Source organism: Sus scrofa, chromosome 1, assembly GCF_000003025.6.
Source record: "Sus scrofa isolate TJ Tabasco breed Duroc chromosome 1, Sscrofa11.1, whole genome shotgun sequence".
Classification (NCBI taxonomy): domain Eukaryota; kingdom Metazoa; phylum Chordata; class Mammalia; order Artiodactyla; family Suidae; genus Sus; species Sus scrofa.
This window is the reverse complement of record NC_010443.5, coordinates 240314813-240342440: the sequence shown is the minus strand read 5'-3', so window position 1 is coordinate 240342440 and position 27628 is coordinate 240314813. Positions and strand designations below refer to the sequence as shown.

At 45.5% G+C, this 27628-nt stretch overlaps 1 protein-coding gene across 1 annotated transcript in view; it reads left to right on the top strand.

The window, feature by feature from the left end:
• The window catches only part of GABBR2 (gamma-aminobutyric acid type B receptor subunit 2), a 388449-nt gene that overhangs the window by 153477 nt on the left and 207344 nt on the right, over positions 1-27628 (top strand). The window contains exon 3 of the mRNA XM_021066509.1: positions 405-575. Within this exon, the coding sequence (XP_020922168.1) occupies positions 405-575 (171 nt within the window). The remainder of the gene's footprint in view (positions 1-404; positions 576-27628) is intronic.

Sequence of the window (27628 nt, the reverse complement as noted above, 5' to 3'; positions counted from 1 at the left end):
TATGCAGCTATTAAAAATGTATGTGTTAACATGTTTCAAGAAGTTCTAACAGGATGGTGAAATGCTTGTAGGACGTTAGGTGAGGGAAGAAACAGTTCAATTGTGTATGTAGAATGATCTCAAGAATCCTTCTTGAAAACATCACCGTGCACAGAGAAAGAATCAGAAGGAGACAGGCAACAGCATTACTGATGGTTCTTTCTCCTTATTTTGCATTTTTTAAAACCCTTCTCTTCAATTATAACATGTTACCTTTACAATACGAAGGCTTAAAAATATTTTGCGCATGTGTTTGAACTCCAGGTGAGAACTGGAGACCTCTGTTCCTTTCCGAAAGATCCTGTACCCCAGCTATGAGGCCCTCCCTCCCCCAGTAAAAGTACTGGCTGTTTTGTGTTTTTCAGCTTTCCTTTGCTGCAACCACACCTGTTCTAGCGGATAAGAAAAAATACCCTTACTTCTTTCGGACGGTCCCATCAGATAACGCAGTGAATCCAGCCATCCTGAAGTTGCTGAAGCACTACCAGTGGAAGCGAGTGGGCACGCTGACCCAGGATGTGCAGCGCTTCTCCGAGGTACGCTGTGCTTCACCTCCAGGCAAGGGGTGAGGCGGCTCAGTCATGGTGGGCGCTGTCACAAGGCCTTTACGCTGTTGAGGAATTCCAGAGTGTGTGTGTGTGTGTGTGTGTGTGTGTTTGTGTGTGTGTGTGTGTGTGTCAGGGGAAGGCCTCCAGAGCCTGCACAGCGTGGGAGTGAAACTTCTCTTTTGTTGTGCCTTTTGACTAATTCATGTGGTTTATTCCCTCCCAGCCCTACAACACACAGTAGGTGTGTTGTCCTTACTATAGACCTGTAGTGACCAAAAATCACCGGGTGCTTCCAAGAGCATTTCTCCTTTAAGGAGAATTCTCTGCCTTGGAATGAAGATTCCAGAGTCACTGTGGATTGGGTGGTTTATTTTTGGCTTTTGTTTGTTTGTTTGGCTTACAAATACACATCAATACTTGCAGTTGTGGGGTTCATTGATGTTGTTGTTGTTTTGGCAACAACAACCACAAAAAGCCAAAATATACATGGTAAATAAAGGTTGCTTTACCCAATCCCCCAAAATCCATGTTCTCTTCCAAGTGCTATTTTCTGTGCAGTGTTCATCTAACCAGACCTTTTCCAGTATATTTATTTAAACCCAAATGTCCTCATTCTGGAGATTTTGCTTTTTTCACTTTACAGTAGATCTTAGAGATCTTGATTTTATTGGTGGGCCATGGCATTCTGTCAAATGGATAGATGGTAATTTATTGAATGTTTACAGTTTTTTGATATCACAGCCAACACCTTCCCACCTAGGTGCGCATCTCGGTAATAGATTTCTAGAAGTGGAATTACTGGCTCATTTCAAAGGTTAAGGCTAACTGACTTCCAAAAATGCTGCTCCAGTTTCTGTTTCCTCTAACGGCATTTGAAAATTCTCATTTCCACGCATCTTTACTAACAATGGATATTAGCAAATCTTTAAAAAGTTTTCCCCACTCATCTGAGTGCAGGACATTCTAGGTGTGCTTAGCAGCCCAAGAGGAAAAACAAACAAACAAAAAAACCCAGAAAACCATGAGCTGATTTGGGGGCAGGGGTGCGGGTGATGTGTGAGGCCTCTGGTCAGGGCAGACCTCAGTGAGAGGGGTCAGGGAGGACAAGTCCCTTGTGCCAGTGGGAGGTGGGGATGGGGGCGGGGATGGGGGATGGAGCAGAGCATCTGGGAATCACCAGATCTGGTTTCCACCCTAGCTCTGCACTTACCTTTCTGAGGCTCTGTCCTCTTTCTCCCCTGAGACAGAGAGGCCACTCCATGCTTTGACTGTACAACCTTGAAGAAGTCACCTCACTTCTCTGAGCTGTGGTTTCCCTTCCCTGCAAAATGGGCATAAGAACCCTGTCTATCCTGCAGGGTTCTTGCCGAAATCAGATGAGTCATGCATTTCAAAGAGCTTTGTAAACTGGACAGTTTATGCCCAGAGAGGGTTTTCAGAAGTGCTTGAAAAATGGAAGCATTTGGCCCCATCTTCTGTGTCATCACAACAAGGCCCGCTTTTCACCCTGCAAGACAGGTCCTCATCTTCCCACCTCTGTTTCCCAGGCCTAGGGAGAGGCACGAAGGGCACTTGACCTCCAGTGAGAGTGACTCACTGCCACACACTGAAGAGGCTTTTGCTGGAAGCCTGTGCTTTAGACAGAGGAGCCACAAATGTTTCGAAATGAGTGCGAAACAGGTTAATGGGGAGGGTGGGGAGGGCCAGTCCTGCAGCCCCATTAGCACGAGACTCTGCCATGATTCGGAGAGGCCTGCTTTTTTTCCAGTAGAGTCTTTGGCTGACAGAGCCTGAGAGGCCCTGAGAAACACATCCCCAACTTCCTCATTGTACAGAAAGGGAGACCGAGACCCAGAGGGGGAGGGAACAAAGTTCGGGGTCTCAAAGCAACTCTAAAGTCATGCAAGATTGTTTGCAGAAAAGTTAGGACGGAGTCCAAGGGTCTGGACTCTCAGCCCGAACCTCCCATTGCTCCTTCTTTCCATCCATAACTTCCTGTACTCACATGGGAACTACCTGCATGTAGTCTCAGAGGTTTGAGAAACCCCAAATCCTTGGTTTAAGGAAGATAAACGATCAGCCCCAACTTGGGGCTGATTTCTAAACACTCCGCACAGGATTTCCAAACCAGTTGCCCTGTAGGGAGGGGGTATGGTTCCCATTTTACAGGTGAAGAAACTGAGGTTCACAGAGGATGAGTCCCTTCTTGCCCTGGAGCACTTGCTGGTAAAGAGCCCAGCTGAGGCTGGAAGGCTGGCAGAGTATTGGTCAGTTTTCTCCATTACTCTGTCCTCATTGGGGTCAGGTGTTGGCAGTTTGGTGCCACATCTCTGTCCCCTCGCAGCTGTGTTAGGGCCCTCAGCCGGGTTCCAGGGCATCTCAGCGGGAAACCTCTTTTCTGAGGACAGGATGCTGCTTGGTGGTATTGCTGGCAAGAGCCCCTCTCAATTTAAATCTCTCAGCCCAGCTGACTCCTCTCTGTGCCCAAGGGCTTTGGCATCCCTCTCCTGATGTCTGGGCTGCATCGCTGGAGTGCAGGCCCTGGAAACTTGCCAGGGGCTAACAGCTTTTCATGAGTGCAAAGGAAACTGGATTCCTTTTATGAAACTGGTCGATCAGCAGCATCAAGCACTTCCGTTCCAGACTGGTGCACTGGAAGGAATATCAAATGAAAACAACCCTAAATTTGGAGGGGATTGGGGAAAACCTTAATCCTTTGGAGCTTATTACGTTGGGGCTGAAAAGGGCAGAGGGCCGGGTGCCATTCCACCTTGGGGATCAGCTGCTCCTTGGAGCCCGTGGTCACTGAGATTCTAGGCCAGTGCGTGGTAACCCAGAGGCTGCCCAAGACTTGGATCAGATGTGCCTATCCCCAGGCCCTGCTTTGCCAGTAAATGACTGTGTGACCCCAAGAAGCTCAGTTCACCTTGTTGGCTCAGATGTATCAGATCTAGAACTGTTGCCAGAACAAACAAGGGTCCATGGGGAACACCAGTGGCCAGAAAAATGGTGCCTGCTTCAGCAGTGTCCTCTCTGGGTCAAAGATTTAAATGAGAAGAGAGAAAAAGGAAAGACTTGGTACCAGATGAGCTGATCTCTAAGCCCAGCTTTGTCAAGCAGAGGCTGTGTGACCTCAGGCAATCGACTTCATCTCAGTGAGATCCTGGTTTCCCTTGCATAAAATAGGGATATTATTCCTACCTCACAGGCACCGGGATAAAGAAGATTAGATGAGAAAACCTAAGTAAAAAACTTCTGCATAGTTAATGTGCATTAAATGGACATTCTCAACTCTGCTAGTACATGGGACTAACCCTAGGAATGCATATCCATTCACTTCAAAAAGACTAAGGTACTGGTATTACTGCGTGCCAAGGTCTGTGAGGGCCCAGACCCTGTGCCGTGGAGGGCCAAAGAGGAGTGGACATGACCTCAGGATCAGTAAGTGCCACTCCTCCTTCCTTGAGTTCTCAAATCTGGCTGCTCATTGGAATCACCATGGGGATTTTTTTTAAATGTCTAATAAAGTTAAAATTCCATAAGTTCCTTTTCCTTCCCCCATTTTTATTAGCTTTATTGGTATATAATTTATAGACCTTACAGTTCACCCATTGTTAGTGTACAGTCCAATTATTTTCAGGAAATTCATGATTGTGCGGCCATCACCACAATCCAGTCTTAGACACTCCCATCACTCCATGAGTTCCCAGTGCCCATTTGTAGGCAGTGCCATCCTCAGCCCTAATTTCATTTGCTTCCACCATAGCTTGGCCTTTTCTGGAAATTTCATGTAAATAGAATTTTATAACATAAGCTGTTTATTGTCTGCCGTCTTTCATTAGAACTGTGTTTTTCAGGCCATCCATGTAACATGCATCCGTAGTTTGTCTCTTTATACAAGCTGAGTAGTATTTTCTTGTATGGACAGGGTACATTTTAGAACCACCTGGGAAACTTGACCAATCCTAATGCCCAGGCTGCCGCCCAGAACAATTACACCAGGTGACTCCAGCATTAGAACCTGTTAAAGCTCTCTGGGTTGATTTCAGCGGGCAGCCGGTGCTAACAATTCTTCACCTTGGGCTCAAGCATTCATGGTGGAAATGACGCCCTCTTGTGGTGGGAGCCCTTTGTGCTCAGAGTAGCCTCAATCTACACGGCGGTGGCGTGACTGCCCTCAGTAGGCTGCTGACTGTGGAACAGGATGGAGAAAATGCAGAGCCTGGTGCTGGGGCTCCACCAGGTGGAAGATAAAGGTGGGGTTGGTGATGAAGCTTGAGGGCACTGCTGAGAGGGTAGTCCATGGGACCCAGTGTGGAGAGTGGTGGGCAGGCAGGTCGCCTGCGGGCTTGGAGGAACTGGAACTCTTGAAGCCTCTGAGAAGCTTGAGCATGTGGGGCTGGGGAAGCTGGAAGGATGAGAAGCTGAGGCAGAGCTGTGGGAGGGGTGGAGGGCAGGCCCTGGTTGTGTGTGACTATCAAAAGCCGAGTGGATGTAGAAGTCACTGCAGTTGGGGGGAAGGAGGTGAGAGGCCAGGGTGCTGAGTGGTATCCACTGGGCACTGCAGGCACAGGATGAAGGCAGGGATGAGGTAGAGATGAAGGCAGGGATGAGGTAGAGATGAAGGCAGTGAGCAGGGTGGGCTGGGAGGACCAGCAGACCAGCAACAGGGCTCTTTGGGCCTGTTCTCCCAGATCCAGGTCCTATGATCTACTAATCCATCTTCACTAAGTTATTCTTTGGGTTCCTGATTCCATGATGCAACTAATCAGCTAAGTACAGAGCCAAGCACTCAGTCTCTTTAAGCCTCAGTTTCCCCTTCTGTAAGATAAGGGAGTTGGGTCAGTTGACCACTGAGATCTCTCCTAGCTCAGGGAATTTGTGATGAGGGCTTAGGGAGACCTGGTCATTGACCCTGATCCTGCCACTCCCAGGGGTCTGGCCATGAGACTTACAGAGGCTCTTTGTGCCTCAGTTTCTTCCTCTTAAAAAGGGGGATAATAATGGTAACTAACTCTTAGAATGGTTTTGAGAATTACACGTGTTTGGGAACTTCAAGTGCTGAGAGAAGTGCCTGACTCATAACAAGCACTGCGCAAGGGTTATTTTTATTGACATCTAGCATCTGATTCCTTAGCCCGTGGCTGGCCCCCTTTCAGACGCCCAGCATGTGGGGTTTGGTGCCTGCCACTCGCACCACTCCCCTCTCCTCCCCTCCATCCAAGCAGGCTTGGAGGCTCGCTGCCCGGTCCCTGGTCCTTAATGATCTCGCCGCTCAGGGGCTGACCTTTCTGTACCAGAGACCTCCCTCAAGAGTTGGGCCCCACCAAGGCCCTTGATCGGTCCAAAACCAAAAGGGCACCATCTGCAGAGCTTCCTCTTCAAAGCGCCTGCCCTTTCGGCCCTCCACAGCCCTGGGAAGCCTTCCCTGCTTGCCAGGTTGCCATCTGCCCCACCAAAGGGGTCTCGGTCCCCTCTTCTAAAGTTACCACTTACATAGCCTGGGGGACATGGCTGCAGGGGAGGGTGGGGGACCCAGTGCTTGCTTCTAATCCAGGAGCCAAACTTAGTGGAATCATCAGTCCTTCCATTTTGCCCTGAGCAGGAGTGAGCTCTTTGATGTGGCTCCAGAGACCTCTCACATTCCCCAAGGCCTCCTTGTCCCTCCTCTTTGGCATGAGGGGGAGGGTTCTGTTATTTCCCAGGGTGGTATGTATATGCGATATGATTTTGTTGTTTAATTTTAATAGCTGAATATTGATATTATCATATATGGGGGAGGGGAGATTACTAGCTCATCAGAATTGCACTTCATTGATATTATTGTTTAGAATAAAACCTTCATGTAAAAAGTGAGATCTTTGCACGGAATCTCACCTCAGGCGCTTCCCCCCTTTGGTCCAGCCTCACCTCCATGCTGGCTTCTCAGCCTTCCTTCCCAGGCCGGGTCAGGTGTGCCACCTCTTCTCTCTACTCCTCTCCCCTCGGGCTTCTCCCTGTAGCAGCGCCTTGCATAGTGCAGAGAAATAGCCCACCTGCTGCCATTAGACTAGAGGGCTCCTGTGGACAAGAGCCATCCTGACCTCTCTGTCACCTCCCCTGCATGCAGCCTGGCATGTGTGTGCTCAGTAAGGATGTCAGTAGATCAGTCTCTAGCCACTAGGCCACATTCTTAGGGGCAAATGCAGCAATTTTCTTCTGTGGCCTATAGTCTGCTTGCATCTAGGACAGTGAGGTGGGGGTGGGGGTGGGGTGCAGAGACGTCCCAGTCCCTATCACAAGTCACTGGGCCATTGGGAAGAAGGGAGGCTCTGGCAAAGAGGGGATGTCACACTCCCACAGAACTCAGCCCAGGTCATTCTGCCATCTCTTAACTGAGTCTTGCTTTGGATATGACATTGTTGATGAAGATTCTTACAGAGATCCTGGTGGAAGGTTCTGGACTAGCCACTGGAACCAGTAATGACTGGGGCCTGCCACGTGGTTGCTTCTGGGTGGCATCAGTGTTGGGCACTGGGAATGCACACATTGTGTTTTTTTCTTGGCTTCCTGGGATGTTCGTTCCGAGTTGTCATCCCTCCAGAATCATCTCTTACCAGGGTCAGATAATCCCACCCTCTAAAGCAGTTCTCACAGCATGGTCCTGGATCTGCAGCATCAGCGGTGCCTCACCTGGACACTTGTTCTCAGAAAATCTGAGGGCTCCCATAGCCATGTGCTTCTGGCCCCACTTTATCTAAAAAGAGGGCCAGGCTCTCTGGGCCACCGCTGGTCTCTGTCCTTGGCTCCCCTTCAGGCTGCAGGATCACCTGGGCCACCCACACACCTGCAGATCTTCTATCATTAGGAGGCCGGAGGGGACTCCTGACAGATCAGATTCTAATCTTAATGGCCCTAGTGCCCCATCTTGTGCCCCAGCTTCTATTTGAAAAACTTGCTGATGCTTTTAGGTGGTTGGCTATCTGCCCCTAGGCGAGAAATGTCCTCTCCTTCACAGTGCTCTTACCTCCTGCTCTGTAAGAGACCTGGCCTCTGGGCCAGCCAGCAAGGAAAGCTCCATATCCATCCTGCCCACACCCAGGTAGCTGTCTGTGGCAGCCTCTTTGGCATGGGGGGGAGGGTTCTGTTATTTCCCAGGGTCGTGTGTATATGCGATATGATTTTGTTGTTTAATTTCAATAGTTGAGTATTGATGTTATTATATACGGGGGAGGGGGAAGATTACTAGCTCATCAGAATTGTTTGTACTTCATTGATATTATTGTTTAGAATAAAACCTTCATTTAAAAAGTGAGATTGTGGCACGGAAAATCCTAAGCCAGCAAGCATATAGATGGTACATTTACACAGTGAAATTTTCTCTAAGGGGGTGCAGGAGGGAACTGAGGTTTGGGGACCTCTGGGATGAATGAAGCCATTTGGCTGCCTGATCTTTTAACAGATGGGGATGGGTGAGGGGTAGAGAGTAGTACCGGCAGTAGGCTTTTATTGAAGCCCTAGTCCAATACAGATAGTCAATGGGAGAAACTCTAGGTCAAGGTCAAGAACTGGCCTCCCAGGCCTTCAACCTTCTGAGGTGGAGACTCTATAGGGCAGACTCTGAGTTTCAAGCAATACTTGTCCCTTCATGTGCCTGCCTCTAGGTGGAGGTGCAGCCCACCAGCAGGACCTCCCTGGTGGGATGTCACCCATCCCTGCAGAGTGGGAAAACCCCCTCTTGGTGAGAACTGTCCCCCATCAGGGCCTGGAGTTTTCTGTGCTCCTGCCATCCTGGTGGCAGTGTACACACATCTAGGGGCAGACCTCTGAGCTGAATGCCTTGGTCTGGCTTGGAGCTTTGCCCTTGGAGAGGTGGCCCAGGACACTCCTCCCTCCACTGCTGAACAGGGAGGAGATGGCTGACACTTACTCAAGCAGATCCTCAGAGCCAGGTGCCCTCCCGCTTTACCCATTCCAACTCTTACAAGAAAGGAACTGCCCTGATGCTACTTGGCTGGGGACTGAGGTACCAGCACCAGGGCTTATACAGAGCCTGCAGGGGTGCCGTACTTGGCATGCACCAGGGCTGTGGTGTTAGATAACTACATCTCTACCCAGGTATGTGGATCCCAGAACACAGGGAAGAGTGAGGGCTCAAAGGAGATCCTTGAGTCTCTGTGGGTCCTGGCCATCCACCTCAGGGCCCTTACTGGGGACACTTCCTGGAGCCTCCTGCACATCGTCTGGGGGCCAGGTTCCCAGAGCACAACTCCAGCCCCGTGAAGCAGCTACTCCACCAGGATATTGGGTTGGAAAATGTAATTATGACATCATCCACTGCCAAGTATGGGGACCTCCATGTGCAGATGATGACATTCAGTTGTCCATCGTGGTCCATCTCTGTTTTGTAGAATAGACTCACTCAGGAAAGATTAAGTCACTTTGCCAAGATTTCGCCAAGAAGTGGCAGGTATAGGTGTGAACCCAGGTTTGTGCCTCTCCTTGTGGAGAGAAGGAGGCCATGGCCCTGGGCCAGTACCCCTGCCCCACCTTCCCTGCCCCACACCTACTGCAGGAGCAAGGAGGTAGGTATCTGGACCAAGAAACCCATGTCTCAAGCATATCTCCTCACAGTCCCCTGGAGTTTTTGCTGTGGGATTCCACATTTAATTCTTGTGATCTTCCCAGATCCCAAATCTCAGAGCCGAGCATTGTCCCTCTGCCTCTGCTCCTGCCAAGGTGTCCCAGAAGACTTTGCTTCAGTTTTAGCTGAACTTGGCTAAGTACATCTTGTCTTATGTGGGTCCCCAGAGCTAATCTGGTAATTCCGGCTGTAGTTCCCCCAAGGCCCAATAGCCAGGCTAGGGTAGAACCAGGGCTGTGTGAGCAAAGGAGTGTATGGAAGGTGTATGGAACCTTCTGGAAACTGTAAGTGGTTGGGGCTGGACAGCCTGTCGTGGAGGGGAGAAGGGGAGAATGGTCTGGGGCAAGAATGGTGAAGACCCCGCATGCCACTGTGTTTGGACTTGACCTGTCAGCCGAAGGGAGCAAGGAACCATGGCAGCTTTTTCAATCAAGGATGGTAGCAATCTTGAGGGCAGAATAGGACGAGCAGACAAGAGTCTGGGAAACCAGCCAGAAGATTCCTGCAGGAATTCAAAAGAAAAAGAATAAGGCTGTAGTTATTTTCTTACATAAAATTTTCAAGTTCTCTTTCCTATTATTTTTTGCTTCTTTGTTTTAAAATACTTATTATTGTTTTCTAACCATAGTATTGATATGTACTCAGTGCAGGAAACTTTGAAAACATTGAAGAACAAAAAGGAAAATAAAAATTGGCCATAACTACCCACTGAAAGGTCCCTGTTAACACCTATAGGCTTAGGACTTTAGAGTTTTTCAATACACGTGAGTGAACTTGCATAAACAAATACATGCTCTTACTGTAGAAACGGCTTCTTTCATTTAGCAACCCAGTGGGACTATTTTCTGGGCCAGCAGATATTCTGCACCAAATGGCCTATCGACTCTTGGCCTGGTGACCCCATGAGCTGTCCCCACCTTTGTCACAGTCTGATGTGTTTGGGGCTGTTCTCCTCCAGTCTTCTTTATCCTACAATCTGTTCCCTTCTTTCCTATCTTCCAATATAATTCTACAGATGGTCTGTCCATTGATGGTCTTCTTAATCATTTTCCAGAACTGTTGGAGATTTTTTTTTTTTAATCTTCGCCATTTTGAGGGATTAAGAGTAGTACAGGAGGTATTCTCTTTTGTTACTGTTGTTGTTGTTGTTTTTGTTGTTGTTTCCAACAGCTGTTGAAAAATCCTACCCTATGGATATGCCGTAGTTACTCAAAGATGCTCCCATTCCTAAACATTGGGATAGTTGCCAGTTTTTCCTAATTACAAACAACAATGCAGTAAATCCATACTTGTATTTTTGTATGAACATCTCTGATTATTTTTCGAGGATAAATTCCTAGAAATGGTTTGTGCACACTTTGGAACCTTTTGTACATGTTGCCAAATTGTCCTCCAGAAAGATCATTCCAATTTAGTTTCATAGCAGTAGATGAGAGTACTCATTGCCAACATTGTATATTATTCTTTTTTGATCCTTGGCAATTGCTATTTTAATTTGCATTTCTTTGATTACTACTAAGATTGAGTTTCCTTTTTACTAGGAACCGTTCTCATTTCTGTTTCTCCTTTTGTAAATTGGCTGTTAATGTTATTGGCACATATGCCTATTGGAGTTGTTCTTACTTGATATATAAGAGCTCTTTATAAAGCAAGGATATCCGTTCTTTGTCACATTTGTTGCAGATACCTTCCCATGTTTCATGGGACATTCAATTTTGTTTTTTAATGTTATTTTATAATATTGAAAATTTTAATATTTGATATAGTCAAGACCACTTTCCTTTCACTTTTAATTTTAACTTGACATGCTCTTCTCATCCCAAGAATTTTTGTAATTTTTGTAAATTCACCTATGTTTTCTTCTATTACTTTTAATACTTTGTTTTTCAGTTTACCCAGAATTTCAGCATGTTGCCTGAGATATCAAACCTTTCTTTCTTTTTCTTTTTCTTTCTTTCTGTTTTTGGCTCCCTTGTGGCATATGGAGTTCCTAGGCTAGAGATCAGATCCAAGCTGTAGCTTCTACTTAAGCCATAGCTGCTGCTTAAGCCATAGCCGTGGCAACACCAGATCCTCAACCCACTATGCCGGGCCAGGGATCAAACTTGCGTCCCAGCACTACCAAGATGATGCCGATCCCATTACGCCACAGAGGGAACTCCAAACCTTTCTTTCTTTTGCCTGCATAGTCATTCACTAATTCTTCCAGCATTTAATGAATGCATCTTTTCCTGACCCACTTAAAATACCTATGCTAAATTTTATCTTAGAAAATGATATATTCCTTTTTTATACATACTTTCCAGTTCTATGTAATAGAAATATAATACAAGCCACATATGTGATTTTAAATTTTCTAGTAGCCATATTTTAAAAAGAAAAAAAGCGATAGGTAAAATTAATTTTAATAGTACATTTTATTTAATGCAATATATCCAAAACATTATCATTTCAACATATGGCACTAGCTGTTTCAAATGCAGGGGAACAACATGTGGCAAGTGGCCACCATTGGACAGTGCACCTTTAGACTGTTTCTGAGTTTTTAAATTTTGTTCCTTTGATGTAATTCTCTATTCTGGAATTGGCATTCCCGTGTTTTGAATATTATTTCTCTATAATTTTATGTGCAGTCCCACCTTCTTTTTTCACAATTTTACAGTTCCAAAAATGCCGTCATGTTTTAATTTGAATTTCAGTCAGTCTAGAATTAATTTAGGGGACATTTGACATCTTTATAATAGAGAGTCTATCCATCATGAGCATAGACCATCTCTCCAGTCAAAATATCTTAGGTCCTCAGAAAAGCATGGTTGTTTTCTTCATACAGATCCTTTCCATTTTATGTTAGGTTTATTTTTGAGTATTCTACATTTATTATTGCTTTGGGAAATGGGATCTAGTTTCCTTGACATTTTTTTAAAGTGGTTATTGCTAGAATATAGGAAAGCTGTCGATCAGTGTATTTATATCTTTTGACTGGCCATATTGAATTCTTATTACTTCTGGTAGTTTTTACTCTCTTAATTCTCTTGGATTCTCTAGATAGAAAACAATACCATCTGGAGCAAGAACAAATTTGCTTTCTGTTTTCCACATTTACGCTGTCCTTATCTTCATGATTTTTCATTGAGGGGATACCATGTAGAGGTTAGAAGAGAAAACCTTCCTGGATTCCAGTTCTAGCTCAGCTGCTTACCAGCTATGTGATGCTGGACAAATCATTCAACTTTTCCATGTCCCTGATAATGTGAATATACTATATTACCTCAGGTATTGTGAGTATTTAAATTAATACATGTAAAGCACTTAGGGCTTGGAGCAATGCCCAGAGGAGCCCCCAATATGTATTAGCTATTATTATTGTTATTATTATTGCTTCACTAAACATCCTAGAGTTATATTTTAAAATAGTGATAGTAGTGGATATTCTTGTCTTGTTCTTGACTTGAATGAGAATGTTTGTAATGTATGATGCCTGTTAGAAGAACAGATATTCCTCATAATGTCAAGGGATGTTCTATTTTTACTTATTTTGTTTTGAACCAGATAGGCATGCTGAAAAATCAGTTGTCTTTTTTAGAATGTATATCAATAGTTATGTGGGTTTTTTTCTTTGTTCTATTAGTGTGACAAATTACAGTTATCAGTTTCCTGGTATTCACTCTATAATGCATTCATTCATTTAACACCTCATCATTGAATACCTAGCATGCACTGGACACTGTTTTAGGCACTCCAGACACATCAGTCCTTGCCCTCAAGGAAGTTGCATTCTAGTGGGGGAGACCCATGATTAAAAAAATAGTTAAGTATAGAGTTCCCGACGTGGCGCAGTGGTTAATGAATCCAACTAGGAACCATGAGGGTGCAGGTTTGGTCCCTGCCCTTGCTCAGTGGGTTAAGGATCTGGCGTTGCCGTGAGCTGTGGTGTAGGCTGCAGACGCGGCTCGGATCCCGAATTGCTGTGGCTCTGGCGTAGGCCAGTGGCTACAGCTCTGATTAGACCCCTAGCCTGGGAACCTCCATATGCCGCGGGAGCGGCCCAAGAAATAGCAAAAAAGACCAAAAAAAAAAAAAAAAAAAAGTTAAGTATGGAGTTCCCGTCATGGCTCAGTGGTTAATGAATCCGATTAGGAACCGTGAGGTTGTGGATTCAATCCCTAGCCTTGCTCAGTGGGTTAAGGATCCAGTGTTGCTGTGAGCTGTGGTGTAGGTCACAGACGCAGCTCGGATCCCATGTTGCTATGTCTCTGGTGTAGGCTGGTGGCTACAGCTCCAATTAGACCCCTAGCCGGGGAACCTCCATATGCCGCAGGAGCAGCCCAAGAAATGGCAAAAAGACAAAAAAAAAAAAAAAAAGTTAAGTAAATAAATGTATAGTGTGTCAGATAATGGTAAGTACTAGGGAGGAAAATGAAGTAGGGTAGGGGTAGTAGCTATGCCATGAGGGCTGAGGTGAGGTCAAAAACAGCTTCAAAGATAAGGTGACTTCTGAGCAGATGTGTGCAGGCAGTGAGGGGCAAGTCATAGGATATATGTGAGAACAGGTTCCAGACAAAGAGAACAGCATGTGCAAAAGTCCTGATATGGGAGTGAATCTGGTGATGCTGGGCCCAGACTGGGGAGGCCACTGTGGCTGGAACAGAGTGGGTGAGGGGGAGGTGGAGCAGGTTTTTGTGGGAGGGTGGTGGGATTTCTGGCCCTTACAAGGCATTTGTGAGGACTGGCTTATACTTAGAGTTAGTTGAGAAACTACTGGAGAGTATTGTGGATTTTGTTTTTATTAAGAAAAAACTTGTATAACATAAAATCTATCCTTTTAACCATTTTTATAGTATACAATTCAATGGTTTTGGTATGTACACAATGATGTGCAACCACAGCTACTATCTAATTCCAGAACATTTTTATCACCCCAAAAAGAAATCTCATTTCGGGAGTTCCCATCATGGCACAGTGGAAACGAATATGACTAGGAACCATAAGGTTGCAGGTTCGATCCCTGGCTTCGCTCAGTGGGTTAGGAATCCGGCATTGTCATGAGCTGTGGTGTAAGTTGCAGACACAGCTTGGATCTGGCATTGCTGTGGCTGTGGCATAGGCTGGCAGCTGTAGCTTCGATTGGACCCCTAGCCTGGGAACCTCCATATGCCATCGGTGTGGCTCTGAAAAGACAAAAGACAAATATCTCATTTCCATTACATTCATTTCCCTCTTCTCCAGCCCCTGACAACCACAAATCTCCTTTTTGTATCTATGGATTTGCCTGTAACAGACTTTTCCTATAAATGGAGCTATAGGGGTATAAGGCAGAGGAAATGGGTGAAAGTAGTTTAAAGGTATAAACTTCCAGTAGAAGATAAATGAGTTCTGGGGATGTAATATACAGCATGGTGACTGTAGTTAACAATACTGAATTGTGTATTTGAAAGCTGCTAAAGAGAGTAGATCTTAAAAGTTCTCATCACAATGAAAAAACATGTTAAGTCTATGATGTGATGGATATTAACTAAACTTATTGTGAGAATCATCTTGCAGTATATACATATATCAAATTATTATATTGTATACCTTAAGCTTATACTATGTTTTATGTCAGTTATATTTCTATAAAACTGGGAGGGGGGAAGGGACCATAAAATATGTGACATTTTGTGTCTGAATTATTTGTATCTTCTTTGGGGAAATGCCTATTCAGATTCTTTTTTGTTCAATTTTTAATCACGTTGTTTGTCTTTTTGCTATTGAGTTTTAAGAGTTCTTTTTTTTTTTCTTTTTTGCCTTTTTGCCTTTTTGTCTTTTTGTCTTTTTAGGGCTGCTCCCGCGGCATATGGAGTTTCCCAGGCTAGAGATCTAATCAGAGCTGTAGCCTCCAGCCTACACCACAGCCACAGCAACACGGGATCTGAGCCATGTCTGCGACATACACCACAGCTCATGGCAACACCGAATCCTTAACCCACTGAGCGAGGCCAGGGATCGAACCCGCAACTTCATGGTTCAGTCAGATTCATTAACCACTGAGCCATGACGGGAACTCCCAAGTTTTACGAGTTCTTTATATCTTCTGGATACTATATTCTTGTCAGATATATGGTTTGCAAATATTTTCTCCCATTCTTCAGGTTGTTTTTACACTTTCATAGTGGTGTCCTTTGCACAAAACCTTTTAATTTGGTAAAGTCCAGCTTATCTGTTTGGTTTTTATTATTGTTTGTGCTTTTGGTGTCATATTTAAGAAACCGTTGTCTAATCCAAGGTCATGAAGACTTAAACCCATGTTTCCTTTGAAGAGTTTTATAGGTTTAGCTCTTACAGTTAGGTCTTTTTGCATTTTGAGTTGACTTTTGTATATGGTGTGCAGTAAGGATCCTTTGTATGATGCTACCCAGTTGTCCCAGCATCATTATTTGAAAAGCCTATTTTTCCATTAAATGGTCTTGGCATCCTTGTTGAAAAATCAATTGACCATACTAATAAGGATTTATTTCTGAACTACTGGAGAGTTTTTTAAAAGAAGAGGATATGATCTGACTTGCATTTTAAAAGGATCACCCTGGCTGCTGAGTGGAAGGTGGTGATTTAGACTAGATAATAAAAACCAATCAGCTTCTGGCTTTTTTTGTTGGTTTTTGTTTTTTTACAGTAGCGCTGACAAAATAGATTTCAGTGTGAAAAAGAATGAGTCATCAAGATGGCACCAAAGTTTTTGATCTGAATAACTGGAAGGAATAGGTGTCTACCTATTAGCTTGAGAAAGGATGCAGAGGAGCAAGTTTTAGAGAAGGAAATCAACAGTTAGTTTAGATGTGCTTATTGGATATTCGGATAGAGAGGTTGGCTAGGCTTTGGATAAATGGATCTGGCATTCACGTTTACATTAAACCATCTTAGCATTCCTACTATAAACCTTTCTATGTTATGCTGCAATATTCTTTTAATCAGTTTCATTATCTAGCTTTTTTTCTATAAACACATGTGATAATAGTTTATATTTTACTCTGATTATGCCAGCTTCAATCCGGTTTAGTTGTCAGGGTTAGTCTAGTTTTACAACATGAATCAGAAAGTTTTCTGTGTCTGTAAGAGCTTTGGAACAGTTTATAGACTATACAAATTAGCTGCTCTTTGACAATCAAATGATGAGTCTATGAAACCATCCAAGATTTTGCGTCCCACATCTCACCTTTTTACAAGTTATTCTTTGGCTTATTCCATGCTTCTTGATCACTTTAGATTTGTATCTCTCGTGTGGGTTTTAGAACTTATGTTTTTCCAGAGAATAGTACATTAGCTTGAGATTTTCAAATGTATTAATATATATTTGAGTATAGTTTTTAAAGTTTTTTCTGTCTTTTGTTATATCTGTTTTCATTTTAGATATGTTTCCCCACTTTTTTCCTCTGTTAAACTATCCAGTTTGTTTCTTTACTGACATAACCGGTATTAACATTTTAAATTCAGTGTGCAAAAAAATGGTAACATTTCTTATTTTCCAAATTAAACTAAACCTATATCGAGTAATCCACCTGCCAGATTTACTGGAATCATCTCCCTCTCCACGTGCCGCCCTCCAAAATAGCCTTTCAGGCAGGAAATAACCTTTCACACTGCTGGGAGAGCATGCGTTCTGCAGCCCTTGCAGCCTGCTGCCACTTGATGGCGCTGTTAACACTGATCGGACTGGCTATCGCCACTGCTCTAGGTCTCTGGACACACTTCTGGTCATCTTCAAGCTCCTCACTAGGTTCCCAGGTTGTAACTTTCTGGGAAAAGCCTTTTCACTTCCTTATGAAGCCACTGCAAGGATGCAGGAACACTTTGTCAGAATTGATGTGATCATTTTCCTTCCATGGATCCAGAACTTCTGTGGCTTTTTCTTCCCTGATATCCATACCCCCAAGGATCAGAGAGGCGTTTCTTTTAAAACCTACCCCTAAATGGTCCTATTTCATTTTACTGCTCATCTTCTTTAAAGCAGACATCTTGGTTGCTTCTGAGAGTCCTCTTTCTTCCCCTTTAAAGATTACCCCAAAGATAAACAAGTTTTCCAGGCATACAGCAAAAAGAAGTTAAGTTTTCACTGAAACACTCCTTTATCTTCTTTTCAACGTAAAGAACGAGTACTTGGATTTTTATTGACTTTGCTTCTCTTTACTCACTTTCTAATTTATTTGCTTCTGCTTTTATCTTTATTAATACCATTCTTCTCCATTTATGTTTGTTTTGACATTATTTTTCTAACTTCTTGATTTGCATATTTATTTTTTACTCATTTTTTACTTGCTATCAAATATATTTAAGCCAATAAATTTGTCTTTGATTATAGCTTTGGCCAAACCAGACTTTTACTTTTTGCTAAATAGTATGGCATAATAAGACTATTCTATAATTGCACTTTCAGTTTAAAATGTTAGTCATCTCCTTCCCTGAGTACCAGTGTAAAAATGCAGTATTTATTGTTAGCTACAGAAGTTATCATGTTTATTTACTGCCCATTCCTCGTTACCTCTAATTTTGAATGAGTTTTTTTATATTTATTTTTATGAGTTTTCATTGGACTTTATTCTTTACATTGTGGATATTCTTTTTCTGTTATTTGAATTATTGCTTTGTTTTAAAAATATATTATAACTACGATCTTAAGATTCAGATCCATATTTACATGACCTCAGTTTCTATCGACCTATCTTTTATGAGTTGTGTCTTTTGACTTATCTCCCTTTGATCACATGTTTGAGTAATATTTTTCAGGAAGAGTCTATGAGTTTTCTATCTACCTTGCTGTTACATAGACCAAAGTCTCTCACTGTTGCTTCTCCCATGAAGTATAGATTTCTAGGATCATAATATTCTTTTCTTTTTTTTTTCTTTTTTTTTTTTTGTCTTTTTGCTATTTCTTGGGCCGCTCCCACGGCATATGGAGGTTCCCAGGCTAGGGGTCTAATTGGAGCTGTAGCCACCGGCCTACGCCAGAGCCACAGCAACGCGGGATCCGAGCCACGTCTGCAACCTACACCACAGCTCACGGCAACGCCGGAGCCGGATCGTTAACCCACTGAGCAGGGAAAGGGACCGAACCCGCAACCTCATGGTTCCTAGTCGGATTCATTAACCACTGCGCCACAACGGGAACTCCTAGGATCATAATATTCTTCCTCAAACCTCTCTAGACATTACATCAATGTTGTAATGAAGTCTGATGCAATCTGACTTGATCTCTTTGTAGATAAGTCTTTTTTTCCCCCCTGTGAATGCTTGTGGGATTCTTTCTTACTCTAAAAAAGAAAATATGATACATGTCAGATAATTATTTACTTTACCTAAAATATGATTACCATTTTTATTTGAAGAATCAGTGTTTATATTGCAGAAGTTTTCTTCTAGTATATCTTTAATTATGACTCTTTTGTTCTGTCATCTTTTTTTAGAAATACCAATAATTCATGAGTGAGTCTGTCATTTATTCTCCATATTATTATTTTCTCTATGGTCACTTTTATCTTAGTCATTGTTCTGTATGTCTTGAGAAAACATCTCACCATTGTCCTTCACAGCACCCATTGGTTGTCCATTCTATACTGCTTCAAATGCTTCTTATAAATTCTCATAACATTATTCATTTCCTCTCATTATCATCTTAGCTCTGCCAGATTTCTTTTAGTTTCAATCTCTTATATTGCATATTCCATTTCTTACATCTTAGAGGCCATGTTTTCTTTAGCTTCCTTGAAGTACAAAACAGATACTACAACTTACTTTTGGTTCCTATAGGGAATTTGTTTAAGAGATGATGTTCTTCCTCTATGTGTATTCCTGGTTTGTCTCCTTTATGTTTCAGAAGATTTTCATAGATTTTCCATGAGCATTTGGGGTCTTCCCTGACCCAGTATTTGCTCACTTTTCCTGGAGCCCCCTTATTATTTTATCTGGATGCTGTTAGATTTTTCACCTTGAATATTAATCTGGAAGACAGGATGATGAAAGTTCACATTACCAGCTAGGGACAAGCAGCCCGAGGGGTTGAGGGTCATTTTGTGCTGTTGGCATTTCTTCTCTACTTTGTTGGCATAGCTGCTCCCAGTGTGTCCTGTCCCTCCTGGCCTCTGTGTCTGGGAGATATCCAGGCATATCATGGGAAAACTAGGCTTGGGTAGGCTTTGCCTGTCCTTGGATCTAATGGTCCAGCCACTCCTGAAGGCTGTTAGGCTGCTCCATGAGAGGTGGGCTTCCCGTGGTGGGATCTGCACCCCTCCTGTGGCCTAGCCTCTCCTCCAGCACTCATTCACTCTCCATCAGAGGCTCTGAGATGGGTCCTGTGGGCATGTCCGCCCTCCTTACAGAACCATGCTGCTTTCTCAGGAAGGAGAGCTGTGAGTCAGCCTTCAATCTGGTTCCACTGGCACTGTACCCAGCAGAAATTCCTCAAAGTTGGAGGCATGTTGATGGCACTCCTTCCTATTTTCCCATGCTGAAGCAGATCCCCCCTATTTTTATACTCCCTTGGTCCTTTCTCTCACTTTCAGAAGGAGATAGCTTAGGTGGGTGTTGGACATCTGTGTTCAGCTTTACCATCTTTCCCAAAAGTTTCATAGTTAACACTGTTGCCCATACTTTGTACTTTGGAATACAGATACATGACAGTTCCTGAGCATTTCCTTTTCTGTGGCCCCCTTTAAAATTCCTTATATATGCTGGGCTCATCAAATCTGGTTTTACATTTTTCCTGGACACTTGTCCTCTCCCTTTCAAATTTCAGTTTAGCATCCTCTTGATCAGGTGGGTAATTTCTCTGAGCAAACATGCTGTTGCCAGTCTTGGGGTGGTGATTATTGTGCCTTACCAGGGGCTCATCATCTGGTATCATAAGCCATACTCTGGCCCCCAGCAATATTGCTGGAGTTTCCCCACACCCTCCTTTTGTGCCAAAGTTATGACCTTTAAGAGGAAACAAAGAAGGAACCATCCTCCCACTTCATCATCCCCAGTCTCCTTCTGAAGCCTCGTGTTGCACTAGAGAGCCATTTCGGACTCCTTCTGGCATACCCAGGCCCTCCTGTATGAATCAGCAGACGTGGGCAGCAGGTTGTGGGGGAGGGGTGGCAGAGGCCCCCATCGCTGCTTGGCTGGCCGCCCCAGGAAGACAGCACATCACACAATTTGCCATATCAAGTCTGGGAACAGCTGCTTGCCTACCCTTGTAGGGGAGTCACCAAGTGCCACACATCTGCTCCTTCCGGGGATGGTACAAAGATTCCTCCCACCATGGGTGCTTGTGAATTCCCTTAGGGGTTTCATGGGGTGCATAATATCATTCTCCTGCAGAAAGCCCAAAGTAAGATGCAGCTTTGTGAGAAGAAGCACCTGTCAGGGTTTAGTTCCAGTAACACCACCAGCTCTTTCCTCCCTTCTCCCAACCTCAGTATCACCTCTGAGATTGAACACTGCCATTGACCGAACCTCAGCCATGGTAGATGTATCAGCTTATTTTAACCTTTGTAACAGCCTTAAGATAAGCTGTGATTATGCCCCTTTAACAGGTGAAAAAAGTGCTCAGAGAGTTCCCCTGCACACCCAAGGTGGCCCAGCCCATGGGCATAGCCAGCATTCCAGTCTGCAGCCACCTGATTCCAATTTGTACTCTTTCCTCTCTCCCTCTGTCTTCCTACAGCAGAAAATTAGAACCACAGGCTCTCTGTTGTGGATTCAGAGCCAAGGTCTGCCACTGTAAGCCAGGAGACAAATCCAGCACTCTGCTTTATAAATAAAGTTTTATTAGAACACAGCCATGACCATTCATTTGCACATTGTGGTTACTTTTGCAGTGTAAAGGCAGAACTGAGTAGTTGTGACAGAGACTGTATGGCCTGCAGAGCCTAAAATACGTATTATCTGGCCCTTTTTGGAAAATATTTGCTGACCCTTCAGCAGGGCTGTAGCGAGAGAGAGGCCTGACGTTAAATCCAAGGCTCATTACTTCCCATCTGTGTGACCTATGGCAACTGACTCAACATCTCTGAGTCCTCATCTTACTCATAAGCTGGTCATCATTTTACCTTTTGGGCTTATACCAGCAGTCGGGAAGCATGAGATGACCTGTGAGGGACTGTGAATGATGGGCACTCAGTAAACCTGAGTCGTCATTGTTACCTTTCTCACCTTTCATGCATGTGCAGCCTTCTCCACTTTTGCTCTTTGACTGCCTTTCTGGAGCCTTCTGACGTTTCTGTCTAAGAACCCTTCAACTTCTCTAATACCCTGCAGCATAAATGAAGCACAGAATGCTTCCTGAGCCTTCTCCTCAGAACCCTGGGCAGCAGGCAAGGTGATCCTCACCTCAGGCAGCTGAATGGGGTCTCTTGTTGGTCTCATTCATTCATTCAGCCAATGGTCACTGAGCCAGACCCTTATGCTGTAGTCTGACAGGGTCTCAGGCAGGGCCTTGGGCCCTGTAGGAACTCTCAGCCCAGGGGCAGATGGATAGGTTACTAGACACGACAATAGCCATAACCATGGTGTTTTCGGATTCTGGTCCTCTTTGGAAAAATTCTCCTTGCCCTCTGCAGGGTGGATACCTGTTCCCTGGAGTCTGGGTACTGCTCCTAAGAAAATACATTAGAAAAACTGCTTAGCTTAGCACAGCTTCAAGCCCCACTCCAGGGCTGTTGGCCTGCTCAGCACTTTGATGCTGTGTCCACCTCAGGACGTGGTCGGCTCACCTGACATGCCAGCTCCCTCCCAGGACACATACTCAGCACCTCTCCAGGCTGGGGCTGGCTTCTCGGGCTCTGGGCCAGGGCAAGGGCAGACTGTCTTTCCTGACCTTGCAGAAGCTGTTGACAGCTTAGCTCCCCTCCATCAGTCCATGAGGCCTTGGCATTTTCCCCTGGACATCTCACCAGGGCCAAGGACATGTTGTATTATGTGCTGCTGTGGGGGTGCAGATGGGTGCTGTGGGTGGAAGTCTGAGAAAAGGGGGAAATTGATACAATTACCCATATTCTCAATACACCAACCCAACCAGTATGATTTCTTGTGTTGGCTGCCCTCATCCACACCCTCCAGACTGCCCTCTGCTACTCTGTTTATGTAATTTGACTTTGATGTATGGCATCACTTGAGCTCCCTTTCCTGTGACTTACCGGTATGCTCGACCAATGGGAGGCCCTGGCAGGGGTCAAAGGGCGGGAAGAGAAAGAGCTCAGTGTATTTTTCCCCACCCGCTCCCTGACTTAAGTTACAGCCCTTGTCAAGCAGCTCCTCCTTCCAGCTCCAGTAACGTTGCTCCCTCCCCATGTCCGCCAGAACACACGAGTAGTCCTGACTCCCACCAATGCTAGTCCCTGGTGCTGCATTTGCCCTGATTGGTTCCCCTGGTCTCATCCAAAGTATCTCCTCACTATTTAAGCCCATCATAAACAGCCCCTCTTCCATGAAGCCTTTTTGGATTTTCCAATGAGCTGTGCTCACCCCTCTGAATGCCTGCATTCTCTGCTCCTCCCTCCCCAGCCCATACTTTCTTGGCCTGTTTGGAGGAACTGGGAAGTTCCTCAGGTCATCTGCACCCCCGCAGCAGCACATAACACAACATGTCCTTGGCCCTGGTGAGGTGTCCAGGGGAAAATGCCCAATGTGGCTGTGTAATCAAGACCCCAGGGTGCTCTATACAAACACAGATTCCTGGCTTCCCTCCCATCTTATGCCAGAGTCAGAATTGCTCTCTTGGGTAGGGCCCAGGAGTCTATACATCTGCAGAGCTCCCAGGGAGATACCATGCACAGCAGGCTTGGGTGGTCCGCCTTCTTCAAGCAGTTTACTAATTGTAATGCCTTGGGTAAGTCACTTAACATTTCAGGTCCCTCATCTGTATAATGGGCACAATAATCGTATCTGCTTCCTAGGATGGTTGAGAGGATGAAATTCATTCTAGAGTGATCCTGCTGTGCCCCCCTACAGCCAGCTTGCTCCCTGAGAGCTTTGAGTGAGGGGTCAGGGGTGGGAGCCAAGGAAGAATGGAGGGAAGAGAGACAGGCTTTAGGGAGCCATTTGTACCTGTGCCTTTACTTCCTCCCCCACCTACACTCCAAATCTGCAGTCCTGGAGGAAGAAGGTGGTCCAGGTAGGCAAAGAAGGAGGGCTTCAGATGCTAAGCTTTAGAACATGCAAAGTGGAGGACAGAGAACCCACTTTGGAATATAGAACTGGAGAGAAAGATGCACATAAAAAGGACAGTGATGCCCCCACATCTCTGAGAGGAGTCCTTTAAGCTCCACCATGAAGTGAGAGTGTGGACGCTGGGATCCACCTTCTTATCCCGTGTATGGAGCTGTCTGAAGCAGTCCTGTTCCTGCAGGGGCAAACATGTGCCCCTCGGGCTGCCCTCAGCATCTGTCCCTCTTAACTAGGGTACCAGCTTGAGAATCCCAGACCTTCCTTGGGTATCCAAAAGTCTCTTCTGCCCCACATCTGATGCCTGAATCCCTTCTATAGCAACCCCATCTCTGCTTGCCCGCCTGCAGTTGTGGGGGGCTCACTCGCACATGACAGAGCTTCTTCCATCCTTGGCTTGCTCCCTTGTTAGAAAGTTACACCTCCAAGGGAGCCAAAATCTAATTCCTGGTGGCCTCCCCCACTGGTCCTGGCCCTTCCCCTGATGCTGTTTGCCTAGTCTTAGTGGCACCTCCTTGGAATATGCAGATGGGGTGTCTCATGAGCCTGGATTTCCTGTCTGCACGGTCCCCTACCATCCGCTCAGCACTCCTCCAGTGACAGGGAGCAGGAATGGAGCTCAGAAACTGGAGGAGGATTCTGCGTTCCCGTGTTCTTTAGTGCTCCCGAGTGTGAGTTCTCTAATAACCCTCCTCTATTTTGGTGTCAGAGGTGCACTTTGCATCTTGTTGATTTCCTATAGAGGTTTGTGGTTATCATTTTTAACTGGGTAATATTCCTGTTTTATTAATATCCAAATATGTCTGTAAATATTGGTTTGGTCCTAGGAGCCTGCTGCAATTAAAGCTATAGGCACTTTGTCACAGGGAAGCAAGGAGGTTCTGAAGGCTAATTTCATTCTGCAACAGCTCCATATGGCCTGCCTCCACTGACTGGCAACAGTGTGGCAAGCTCCCTGGAACTGCTGGCAGAGGAAAGACTGCTGAACGGGGGTCCAAAGTGGGGTTTTGTGCATAATCCAAAAAGGGGGCTTGGGCATGGTCCTTCCTCCTCAGGCACCCCTGTGCTTGGCTTCTGGCGTCCCAGATGGAGGGTCTGTGGACTCTTGGGACAGTCTGAAAGCCAGGAAGAGTAGCCTTGAGCACAGGACTGTGGAGTTTAAAGGAGGGGTCACCACTAGCATGGGATTGAGGGAAGGCTTCCTGTGGAAGGGGGTGTTTGAGGAGGTGTGGGATTGCAAGGCCAAAGCTTTTTATGTGAGTTTCCTATCTGTTGTAACAAATCACCTCAAGCTTTGTGGCTTAAAATAGCACATTTATTATCTTATGGTACTAGAGCTCAGAAGTTTAAAATCAGTCTCACTGAGCCAAAGTCAAGGTGTCGGCAGGACTGGTTCCTTCTGGAGACTCTCCGGGAGAATCTGTTTTCTTCTCTTTTCCAGCTTCTAGAAGCCGCCTGCTTTCCTTGGCTCTTGGCACCTTCCTCCATCTTCAAAGCCAGTAGGGTGGTTTCTTCAAACACATCTCTGCCTCCGTTACCACAGCTCCTTCCTGGACTCAGACTCTCCTACCTCCCTCTTTCCCTTATAAAGCCCCCTGTGATCACCTTGGGCCCTCTGGATAAGCCAGGGCGGTTTTCTTTATCTCAAGATTCTTCACTTAATCCCACCTGCCAAGTCCCCTTTGACATGTAAGGTAACACGTTCCGGAGTTGAGGATGTGGACATCTTTGGGGAGTGGGTGATTATTCTGTTCATCGCACATCAGATTCTTTGGAAATTCTAAAATTGTGACAGGCTCACTGATCGAACAAGGATTTGAGACCCAGAGAGCCCTAGTTCCCTGAGTTATGTGCGCCACCCCATGCAATTGAATGTGGGGTGTGTATCTGCCCCATGGCACATAGTTCAGGGAGATGGGCCCCCAAGGAGCAGATGGAGGGCACTTTGGCCCCCAGGCCTCCCCTCTCCCTTTGAAGGACTGTAGTGTAGGGTGATGGCAGTGAGGGCTGCAGGGGAGGAGGCAGCTGTCTTGGGTAGATCCTGGGTATGGGGGCCTGTTGCTCAGCCCATATCTGCTAATTGGGGTCCCTGTTCCCAGCCACCCTGGGGACTGGCCAGACACCCACCAGCAAGTAGGAACTGTCATAGGTCTTGGTGAGAGTAGCTGGGCAGAGCTCATGTCGCAGGTCCCCACAACCCCATTCCTAAGTAACAAGGGGACAGGAACTGTCCCAGGGAATAATACCTGCCCTCAGGGACCATGGCTCCCCACAAGGGTGCTCACAGAGCACCACAGCACTGTTCCCAGGGCTGGTCCCATGTCGTGGGTTGTGTCTTCAGGCAGAGGCATACAGCCAGCCTTGGGCATTTACTTCTTCCCTGCAAGACTGTCTCAAGATATAGCATGGGAGTTCCCATTGTGGCTCAGAGGTAACAAGCCCAACTAGTATCCATGAGGATGCCGCTTCAATTCCTGGCTTCACTCAGTGGGTTAAGGATCTGGCATTGCTATGAGCTGTGGTGTAGGTCGCAGACGCAGCTTGGATCTGGCATTGCTGTGGCTGTGGTATAGGCCTGCAGCTGCAGCTCCAGGTTGGCCCCTAGCCTGGAAACTTCCATATGCTATAGTGTGGCCCTTAAAAAGAAAAAAAAAAAAAAAAAAAGAGGAAGAAAAAGAAAAGACATAGCATGAACTCTCTGGGTCTCAGAGTATCTATGTGGAAGCCTAGATGGATACAGCCCATCCTCCGTGTGCATTCATTCATTCTCTCATTCATCTTATGGCTTTGAGCACCTACTGCATGCCAGGCATGATGCCACACCCTGAAATAAAACAAAGCCCGCCCCTATGGGAAGGCCGTGTTTGGTGGGGTTGCGGGGGGAGGTGATGTGACAGGCTCAGTGCTTGTGGTCAGCTCTTTGCGAACCAGCTCAATGTCAGTGACCTGGAACTCCTGAGCCCGTCACTGAGGGCCTCATAAGGGCCCCAGTATCTCATGACACTCTTGATAACTCAGGGGAAGTGAGAAAAAACGTATTTCTTTGGGACAGACAAATGGTCATTGAGAGGAGAGCAACTGGGGTTCCCTTCAGGAAACCTCCGTCTGTGATGTGAGGATGCGAACAGGACAGGAAGCCTGGGCTTAATTAACCTTGGGAATGTGCTTTGAACCAGCGCGCCACTGGGTCTTAGGAAGCCCTGGTGTGTTAGCTTCCTGGGGCTGCTGTAATAAGTCACCACAGACTGGGTGGCCGAAAGCAACAGACATTCATTCTCTTACAGTTCTGGAGGCCAGAGTTCTGAAATCAAGGCGGTGTCCGTGGGGCCATGCTCTCTCTGAAGGCTCTAGGAGAGACTCCTTCCCTGTATCTTCCAGCTTCTGGTGGCTCCAGGTATTCCTTGGCTTGTAGACGCATCCCTCCAGCTCTGCCCTGTCTTCTTGAGGCCTCCTCCCTCATGCCTCTGGGTCCCAAATCCCCTGCTGCCTTTCTCTTATCAGGACTCTATCATTGACTTTAAGGCCCACCCAGTAGTCCAGGATGATCCTTAAATCAATGATACCTACAAAGATATTTTTTTCTAAATAAGGTCATTCCCACAGGTTCTGATGTTTAGGACTTGGACACACCTTTTTGGCGGTCACCATCCATCCCACTGGCTCTGCACCGTGAACTTGCACATGTCATGCTGCAAGTGCAGGTATCACATATGTGTGATAGATCTGATACATACTCAATTGGGCACTTACCCTTTTTAAATTTTTCACTTATACTCAACTCTAGTTATAGATTAAGAGCTAACTGATTTGTAGCGATCTGAAAATTAAATGGTTCCATTTTTCAAAAGGAACCATTTCTTCCGTTTAGAAAGGTAGAACTACAACCACATGGATAAGTTTCTACAGGACTCTTAAGTGCGTGCCTCAAATCTGAAAAACTTCAGAGCTGCAGAGGGCGGCTTCGGGAACTCTGAAATTTAAAAAGGCAAAGTGTAGGGGCAGGTGGAACTTTGAAATTTGCTCTCCTAGAACCACAAACACTGGTGCAGAAAGAAAAATCCCCTCTCTAGCATCCCGACCAGCTTCTGCTTGCACACCTCTGATGTTGGGGTGCTCACTACCTGCAAAAGTTATCTCCTCCATCATTAGAAAGTTCTTTTTGCTTTAAGCCAAAATCTGCTTTCCTGAACCATCTACCTGTTAGTCCCACCTCCAATACAGGGGCGCCGGAACCAGCTGCCCTCCC